Source organism: Hyaena hyaena, unplaced genomic scaffold, assembly GCF_003009895.1.
Source record: "Hyaena hyaena isolate Hyena2069 unplaced genomic scaffold, ASM300989v1 scaffold_10, whole genome shotgun sequence".
Classification (NCBI taxonomy): domain Eukaryota; kingdom Metazoa; phylum Chordata; class Mammalia; order Carnivora; family Hyaenidae; genus Hyaena; species Hyaena hyaena.
Window position 1 is genome coordinate 7,601,795 of NW_024080642.1, and position 10,239 is coordinate 7,612,033.

The 10,239-nt window shown below is 41.0% G+C and overlaps 1 protein-coding gene across 1 annotated transcript in view; it reads left to right on the forward strand.

The window, feature by feature from the left end:
- Positions 1 to 6,768, forward strand: part of PAFAH1B1 (platelet activating factor acetylhydrolase 1b regulatory subunit 1) — a 77,072-nt gene extending 70,304 nt beyond the window's left edge. Inside the window, exons 10-11 of the mRNA XM_039252340.1 lie at positions 1,807 to 1,963; positions 2,833 to 6,768. Coding sequence (XP_039108271.1) covers positions 1,807 to 1,963; positions 2,833 to 2,906 — 231 coding nt within the window. The 3' untranslated portion in view covers positions 2,907 to 6,768. The remainder of the gene's footprint in view (positions 1 to 1,806; positions 1,964 to 2,832) is intronic.
- Positions 6,769 to 10,239: the final 3,471 nt, after the last annotated feature.

The following is a 10,239-nucleotide window of genomic DNA, read 5'->3' on the forward strand; positions in this document are numbered from 1 at the left end:
GTTCCTTTATAAAAGCAATATGGTTACCTACGTTATAGAAAAATTAGAACTATACAGAAAAGCTAAAAGAAGAAAATAAAAATCACCTACATTTAGCTCTATCATACCTAATAAAACCTGCCAAGTATATATACATATGTATATATATATATATATTTTTTTTTAAGGTTATTTACTTATTTTGAGAGAGACCTAGAACAAGCGGGCTAGGGGACAGGATCCAAAGCGAACTCTGTGTTGATAGTAGATGCTGATAGTATAGAGCCCAGTGCAGGGCTCAAGCTCTCACGAACCGTGAGATCATGACCTGAGCCAAAGTCAGACACTTAACTAATTGAGCCACCCAGGTGTCCCCCCCCTTTTTTTTAATTAATTAATTTTTTATATTTGAGAGGGAGACACAGTGCAAACAGGGGAGGGGCACAGAGAGAGGGAGACACAGAATCCGAAGCAGGCTCCAATGACTGAGCTGTCAGCGCAGAACCCTGTATGGGGCTCAAACTCAAGAGTACAAAATCATGACCTGGGCTGAAATTGGCCACTTAACCGACTAAGCTGCCCAGATGCGCTGCCCCCGCCCCACCCCCGCCTCTTTTTTTTTAATGTTTATTTCTTTTTGAGTGAAAGAGAGAGAGAGACAGAATCTAAAGCAGGATCCAGGCTCTGAGCTGTCAGCACAGAGCCTGACATGGAGCTCAAACTCACCAACCGTGAGATCATGACCTGAGCCAGAATTGGACACTCAACTGACTGAGCCACTCAGGCCCCCCTGCCAAGTATATTTTTCTAGTCTAGGTCTGTCCAGCAGAACTTTATGTGATGATGTTCTGTATCTGTACTGTGCATTGTTATGGCTGCTAGCCACATGCAGCTGTTGAGCTCTTGAAATGTGGCTAGTGAGACTAAAGGACTGGATTGCTGATAGTATTAAAACTAGTTTATATTTTAAAATCTACATGTGACTAAATGGCTATCCTGTTGGACTGTGCCAGCTCCAGGACATTTTCTTAAATTTCTATATAGGGGAGTGTGGTGGGATATATATTTAGCTCCAAATATTTTAACATACATCTCCTAAGAATAAAGGTGTTCTACTATATAACCACAATAAAATGATTATACTCAAGAAACAACATTGGGTGCCTGAGTCAGTAGTGCACACAACTCTTGATCTTGGGGTCATGAGTGTGAAACCCACATTGGGCATAAAGATTACTTTAAAAATATAAGTAAAAAAGGGGGCGCCTGGGTGGCTTAGTCGGTTAAGCGTCCGACTTTCGCTCAGGTCATGATCTCACGGTTCCTGGGTTCGGGCCCCGCGTCGGGCTCTGTGCTGACGGCTGGCTCAGAGCCTGGAGCCTGTTTCAGAGTCTGTATCTCCCTCTCTCTCTGACCCTCCCCTGCTCACGCTGTCTCTCTCTCTGTCTCCTAGAAATAAATTAAAAAAAAAATTTTTTTTAAAATAATAAGTAAAAGAAAAAGAGGCTTACCATTAATGCTACATATTCACATTTTCTCTAGTTATCCAGTAGTGTTCTTTGTAACTGTACTGTAGCCACCACCGAAGAGCCAGTAAATACCATGACTCCATGGTATTTACTGGTCATGCCTTACTAGTTTCCAGTTTCCTTTAATCAGGAAAAATTCCCTACACTTTTTTATTGGGGGGGTGGGGGGTTCTTTTTGGCATTGATGTTTTTGGTGCATGTAGTTTCACTGCACATTGAGTAATGACTTACCTGTCTTCTCAGATGCCATTTTAATACTTTATCCCTTTATTAAGTCAAATACCTTTTTGTTTTTAAGGTGGGTCATGATAACTGGGTACGTGGAGTTCTGTTCCATTCTGGGGGGAAGTTTATTTTGAGTTGTGCTGATGACAAGACCCTTCGTGTGTGGGATTACAAGAACAAGCGATGCATGAAGACCCTCAATGCGCATGAACACTTTGTTACCTCCTTGGGTATGTACAAGTAATGAGATTTCTAAGCAAGTAGATTTTGGAGTGCCAGACAGACATAAACAGTTTTGTGTAATCGTGAGGAATTTTCCAGGTAAGAAATGACCCTGTGCTTTCAGGACAGACTAGAGAAGACAGTTTAAAAACTTTGTGGATTCCTACCATTTGTTTTAAATTTTCCTTTCCTTAACTCTCTCTTTCCATCATCAGCCTTATAAATAAAAAAAATTACTTTCTCCATTGCACAACATTGGTTTTGGAAACTAGGATTGTGAAGAGGATGCTTACTAACCACTCTGATGGGTAATTTTCTTCCCCTACTAGTTTGTAAGTCTCTCAAAGGAACTCTTACTCAGCCTTTTTCCCTCTTGCAGGTATATATATATACTCTCACGTACTGGGGACTCACTGAAAAAGTCTAATAAACAGCCTCAGTGTCATCTAGAATTTAAGACAGCGAATACAGTAAAAATATAATACACCCAGGGTACGATGGATCTAACGATAAAAATAAAGCCTCAGTAGAATAGGGCTATAGCCTACCCCATAGGATTGCTGTAAGAATTAAACATGAATATAATGCATTAGTACTAAGTCTGCAACATAGGAAGTTACGTAGATACATTGAGGCTACCCTTGTTAGATTTGACTGTTTATTCAGCTTTAGTTAGGAAGCGGGGTATTGAAGCAGGTATTTTTATTCAAGTGTTAATATAGGATTTAATCATTAAGTCTCAGCTTTGCTAACCCAGGGTTGGATGTGTGGGTGTGCATAGAAAAAAATGAGCATCCCTGGCACTTGGACTTGCTTATTTTATGGCTTGTTAAAAATTTTATCTGGGTTTAAAATAAGGCTTTTCTTTTTCTTTCAGATTTCCATAAGACGGCACCATATGTGGTTACTGGCAGTGTAGATCAAACAGTAAAGGTGTGGGAGTGCCGTTGATTGAGTCTCATTTGGCCCCTCCTCCCGTTTTTCCTCTGGATGCACTCTGATGATACCATGGTTACCCCATTGAGCTCTGTTTAAATAAATATTGTCCTTTCATGTAAATTATTCTGGATGTAGATTGAGCTTATTAAATGTTACACACAAAGTATTCATGCATGGTGAATCCAAATTGTATACTGTAAATTTACATACGTTGTCTAGAAGTACCATAGGGTTTAAAAACCTGGGCTGGCATTGGTCACACCAGGCCTACGAAGGCAGAAGTTGAATAAATTGAAGTAGGGCACTAAACTGAATAGGTGACAGTGTCATTTTATGTTGGCTTATTAATTCCTGTTTTTCTTTCTGCTATCTGTTGGTGCCTGACTTGATGGCCTCATTTGGGGAAAAGTGGTGATTATTAGGGCTTTTTCTGAAATGTGTATCTATGTAACATCACTTAAGTGTGCTTAATAAATCTTCTTTAAGGATGTTAGGTGATAAGGCTACAATTCAAAATCTTCTAAACCATCTATGTAATTAATGGGGATTACACATTGGAATTTTTGTCATGACACATTTGCCAAATCAATAGGACACATTTGTTTTGGCAGCCTATCAGGCAGAGGCTAGTGGTATATTTATGTATGGAAATGACTGTAAATCTCAAATAAGAAAAATCTCAGCAGCTAATAGCAAATCATTTCTTTCATTTGGGTCTTAATGCTTTGTAAACAGGTTGAAAAAACACTGTAATACTCTAAGCTTCTATTTTTCACACTAGACACACTTGTAGTTGTCTTCTCCATACTGTTAGACTGTGCAGTGACGTGACTCCCAAGTAGACTTTAATCTTCCCGTTGAGTGTGTCATGGTACAAATCACTATTTGTTTTTGATGTTCTTTAGGGATGTGCAATGTGCATTACATAATGACAAATATGGAAAAGGTTATGTTTGCCCATCTGAAGGGAGTGGGAGAAATACAGCAGTTTGTTCTTCAACACAGATCTGATACAGATTTGAACTGTATTTAACTTACAAGTTGAAAAAGACAGGGTTTAATGGAGCATGCATAAAAATGTACTGTTATCACCTTTTGTTTATATATAAATGTTTATATGGGCCTATCTGTAAGTGGATAAGTCTGTATATGTATATCACACACATACAACCTCCACATCCTTGGGTCCCGGGCTTTCGAAGAAGTGCTAAAATGTACAAGTAGAATAAATTTTGCTGTGGAATACCATGCTTTAGAACAAACCCTTTTTGATCCTAATGCTTCTGAAAACTAGGTCTGACTCTGAGGGAATTTTTCCCAGCTAAAAGGAGAAACACCCCACCCCCCACCCCTGCCCCCGCCCCCATTTGGCTGTTAGCATTTTACACATCCTTGATATATTATATATTGTGATCCAAAGTTACTACAACTAGGCTTAAGAGAATTTTTATCTATGACTTTGGAAACAATATTTCATTGCAGATTATTAGATAAATAATTCTATTGCTTAGCTAACCGACAGCTTTTTTTTAAGGTCATTTGAAAAGTTAACAGTGAAATAACAAAGACCGTTTAACAAAGAAACTTACTCTGAATTGCATTTTATTCATTTGCCTAATATGTGATTTTTAAAATGTCCCTTTTAGTATTAATGGAAATTTGGTTCTTGAAAAAGACAAAGGGTTAGAGTTAATGTCCTGCAGATACACACACAGAGACTGGGCCTTACGTTTACTAGAAGCAGCTTTATTTCTAACTTGTGTCTTTTTGTTTGTTTGCTTTGTTTTTAATAATTCCTGAGAAACGTCTCTGGAAAGAAGTGTTTTGAGAACTAATGGCTATTTTTGAAGACAAAAATTACAACTTAAAGCTAATTCCTTAAGTACAGTAGAATAACTTTCAGGACAATATTGCCTCACAACCCTGCTCACGTTGAGAAGTCTGTTTTTGTTTGTTTCTGTTTAGCTGTTCTGACTGGATTTTTCTACAAAAGCTATGGAAGATATCTTTGTTCTCGTTTGCTGCTATTTCCTGTCCTATTTTAAGAAATATAAATACATAGAAATGGTGCATCTTAACATTTGTTTGTACATGTATAAATGTCTTGTATTTTAATTCATTTTTAGCATGTAGCAACACGAATTGTTTAAGGGTAAGCCACAACATCTAGAAATCACTCATAGATACGAACAATAACGGAAAAAATGGTACCGATTTAGGAGGAAACAGAGCTGCTGTCCACTGGGTTTTCCCCCCTGCAGCACACAGTGACTTTCATTGACAAAGGAGGAGAAACAATATTACTCTGTAAACAAAGTCATCCTTACTTGGGAGATTGCCACAGCCTGCTGCTTAGTTGAGTTACCAGACATCCTCCGTTTAAGAAGCAGCAAACACTGAATCTCAGGGATGGTCCTCAACTGGATCCAAATGTAACGAGCCCTGTTTGAATAATGAAGGGGGGTGGGGGAGAGTGGGTCCATCCATAATCCGGATTCGGATGCGCAGCGGTTTCCCGCACTGTTGTTTGACACTGCCCTGTTGATGCCCTTTCTTCCTGTTTCCTCCGTTCTCTCTGTCTGCTGTCTAACCCTGTGCCTTGCCTGGGATAAGTACAATGATGAGGTTACTGGTTTGGATTGTAAGTAGAGGAATTTATTAACTGGTTTAGAGGTTCACTGCTGCTTTGTCACTTTCTCAATCCAATTTGGCCACTTATTTAAGAAATAAAAAGCTGGTAGAATTGCATCCTCAGATGATTATTTGACTCTGTGTGTGTGGAAACGGACATTCCAGTGCCACCCTAATCTCATGTGCCCAAGAAGTCCTAGCCGCACTCTTGGAAGTGCGAGCCACAGAAACTGTGGTTTAGACGTTGCTCGGAGCATAGTTGCTTTTTGACATGGCATCTTGCACTTTAGGAGACTAAGACCGTCCTGTTGTGTCTGTGTGTGGTGTGACCAATGGTGTGCCCAGAGCACTGCTCTAAAAGTCACTAGTGTTAGCAAGTCGTCCAGGCTGTGGAGCGCGTGCTGTAGTCCTCGGAAGCTTCGGCTCTAGATCACCAAGCCCAGTCTCCTTACTGTCAGTGCCCTGCTCTCCTGTTTGCCTCTTTCTGTTTCTGTGTGAACTTCCAGGTAAAATCACGCATTAAATAGTTTTCTTTTAAATTTACTTAAAGAAAAACTATTTAAAAGTAAAGGATATTTTGTTTTGTTGACAGTGGTGGCTTGATAATCCTTAAGCAACTGAAGTTAAAACTGTTGAAGGAAAAGGCACTTAAAATGGTTACTCTTTCTGTCCAGCTGTATATAAGTCCAATGTGTTAATTAATCTAGATGATGCAAAGAAGAATCTCCTGGTAGAGACACGACATGTACAAAATTGGTGGAAAAGGTTTTGGGTTGTTTTTTTTTTTTTTCAGTAGGGTGGGGGGAGGGCAAGCTGGATTTACAAGTCACAACTGGACTGGACTGGCCTTTTTATCTTTCCACTATATCATGTAAGTAGCTGCTTTCTTGTCCTGCCTATCCTTTAGGCATCCCAAAGGCTCACTCTGAAGATGATAGAAACAAACACAAAATCTTCGAGTTAGAGGTTGATCTGACACTGACATGAAGGCAAGCATTGATTTCATATGAATGTTGCAGAGGTGGTGGTGATTGGAGAAAACAGTTCCCAGATTGTAAGAGTTAACTGAAGATATTGACACAATTTAAAAAAATCAGTAAAGGAATGTATATAATATTGCTCTTGTGTTTTACAGTAAGATTTGTTGCTCTCAGACTGTGTAAAACAAAATTTATTCATGTTTTCTGCATATTAAAAAATCCTATTGTACCAATTGGTAAACTATTAAATGCCTATAAAACTAGATGTGATTTTTTTTTTTTTTGGATGTCCCTGTGCAGAGATTTAAAGCCTTTTACTGGACTCCTAATTGGAGATGGGGCTGTGTTCCACACCAGTCAGAGTAAGATGCAAATTGGTATCTGGGCCATGACAGAAGGCTTTCTCTTCGGGGACCGAGGTGACGCTGCCTTTACTGTCTGCTTCCTTCACCTTATTAGGAGATCGGGAGTGAGGAGCAGTGGCTGCAGGGGCTCTTGCGTGGTGGTGGGCTTGCAGAGCCCCGACTGTTATCTAAGGCACCACCTTCCCCTCCAGCAGCCCTTTCCGACAGTGACTCCTGCCCAGGCCAGGAATGACTTACTGTGAGCCACACCCACAACCCCCACGAAGACTTGCCCCTTTTGTGGTCTGGGCCCAGAGATCAGGGTCCCGCCCCCTTTGTTCTAATGAATGTGCCCCTTCTTCTGGCCAGTGGTTTTGGATTCTTGAAGATCCATCCTTAATATTTTAAATTTGGGTTGAAATGTCAAAATCCTCTTCACTCTTTCCCCAGACGCCCCCCGGTTTTCCCTCTGCTTTACATGTTGGCTATGACCTACCTTCCATCCCCTACCACCTTCCATCCACTCACCACCTGCAGTGACCATGAAGTCTCCAGCCTTTTTCATGTATAAAGGACACGTTGAATGATGTGGCTCTTCCAGCCCAGTTGTTTTCTTGCCTTCTGTTGGGAGTAGCCTCCCCCGTCTCCCCACCCCCAAATGTGGAGCTAGGCCAAGAGCAACAAAAGAAATTTGCTTGAAATTCAAATTTTTGGAGTTTTGCAGCTTTTCCCTTTCCTCACAGGGTTCTTTTCACCTAGCTTGAGCTGCAGATGAGCCTGACCACTTTCCCTAGGGATAGGGAGTCCTAGCTGTAGTATCAGGATTCTGAAGTTCACTTAGCTGTTCAAAATTAACTCCCTGGTCTCTCACATCACGCTTCCTTCCAACATTCATGGTGGTGTGTGTCCCTGATGTAGTGATGAGGGATAGGAAATGGAAGACTTGGTGGGGAAATAGCACTGCATCCTAGATGTGGCAGCTCTGTTGCTGTTTAGGCTTTGGTGAAACTTGGTTTGCATGCAATTCTTGACTGCTGAGACCTACCAGAATTCTCTATGAAAATGATTGTTTCCCAGCAGGCCAGCAGCAGCAGCAGCACTTGGGAACTCATTAGAAATGCAAGCTCTTGAGCTCCAGCTCAGACGTACTCTTATCTGAAACATCTATATGAAAAATGTATTTTAACAAGCCACCCAAATGATTTTGATGTAGGTTCAAGCTTGAAAACCACTAAATAACTCAAGTAACTTATTGAATAAGAAATTGGGACAAAAGTGGTCCCACAGCTAGGATGTGAACTCCAATCTTAGTCCTCTTTATCACCACCACTTTGACACGTGGAGTTTGCCTTTGTGAATATTCTGCATGGTCATCATTCCTACTTGGGTCACTAGCCCTGTTTCAATAAAAGTGCAGGGTCATATGTGACTCTTCATCTTGGGGTCGTGAGTTTGAGCTCCACGTTGGGCAAAGAGTTTACTTAATTTAAAAAATACATTTAAAAATAAAAGTGGAGGGGCACCTGGATGGCTCAGTTGGTTAAGCATTGACTCTTTTTAGCTCAGGTCATGATCTCACAGTTGTGGGTTCAAGCCCCAAGTGCTGATGCTGCAGAGCCTGCTTGGGATTCTCTGTCCCTCCCCTGCTCACGTTCTCTCTCAAGGTAAACTGGAAAAAAAAAAAAAAAAGTGGAGGGACTAGGGGAGGGAAAGTTACCTAACATTTTGAATGCTTGATAGGTACCAACACTCATGTTCTCAACACACTCACACTCCCTCCTGGTGGGCAGTAGGACAGTAGTACATTTTTATGGGCAAGAAAACAGGCTCACTGGAAGTGAGGTCATATAGCAAGGATATAAGCTAATCTAGAGAGTGAGCTGGGACTCAGCCCAAATGCACATGTTCCTTCCCTTATCTGGTTCTGCCCATGTTAAGCATCTTATTAGCCAAATATAAGGATGTTCTAAGATCTTTCCATTTTTTAACCTTCAGTAATGCAGGGACAACCCTCATCCCATCCCTGAGGCCATCACTGGCACCCTGTGGGATGGCCATAGGAAGGAGTGGAGCCTGGGAATGGGTAAGCAAGGATTATGTTATTTACACTTGCAATTTAGGAAGACCCCTGGGGCACCTGGGTGGCTCAGTCGGTTAAACATCTGACTGGATTTCATGTCAGGCCATGAGCTCATTGTTCCATGAGTTCAAACCTCACTCTGGGCCCTATGCTGGCAGCTTGAGCCTGCTTGGGATTCTCTGTCTCTTTCTCTCTGCCTCTCCCCGACCCGTTCTCTCACTCTCACTCCTTCCAAAAAAAAAAAAAAAAAGGAAAGCTCCTGTCATTCCCTATGAGATGACTTTATTCTCAGGATAATTGGGTCCTGCATTGTCTGCATCTCAATGTATTTTTTGTGTCTTTTTTAAATAATGGATTTGCCTATTATTAAATAGGAGTATTTCAGTTTGCATTTGAGAAGGGCCACTTGTCCTCCATAGGTGTCCTGATTATGCCTGCCTTGTTTGATTTGATAGTTTAGACTGGCAGCAGGAATGTGGGAAAACTCTTATTCTCAGCTTCAGATATGAATGCCTTAGTGAAGTCCAAGTTCTCCCAATACTCAGTCCACAATGGCAGTTTGGAGGGCAGGAGTGGACACAGATGATACAACCTTAAAAGCTTAATTTGGTGATAATAGTTTTTTTTTTTTTTTTAAGATACTTGTAAAAGTAACATGCATAAGTTAAAAGAAACCCAAATACAGAGTTTTGGAAAATGAAAGGCTAGCATGGGGTCCATGAGACAGAGGTGAGTTGTGGCTCTTGCAACTTAGACTTAATTTTAAATCCTGAACAGCTGCCTGTCAACATGCTAATTCTCACACTAACCCTTCCTGGATACCACTGTTATCCCTTTTAAAAGAAAAAATTATAATCTGTCAACTAAGAAAAGGAAAAAGGGTGGATTTCACATTTAGAGACTCTTGTTTCCTTTAAACAACAGTCCCTTGTCATTTGGGTTGTCAAAAGGGACAACCCCATTATGATACACATAAGGGATCAACCATGAAAATGGACCTCTCAGGTGATGGGTAGGTACCATAGTAATTATTTTTTTTAATGTTTTATTTATTTCTGAGAGAGAGAGAGAGCAGGGAGGGTCAGAAAGAGAGGGAGATACAGAATCTGAAGCAGGGTCCAGGCTCTGAGCTGTCAGCACAGAGCCCGATGCAGGGCTCAGACCCATGAACTGTGGGATCATGACCTGAGCTGAAGTTAGGACACTCAACCAAGTGAGCCACCCAGGCACCCCAGTACCATGGTAATTAAACCTGATCCATTCTCAGCCCCCATCCCTCAGCTTTACAAGATGATGCCCCCATTCGAGAA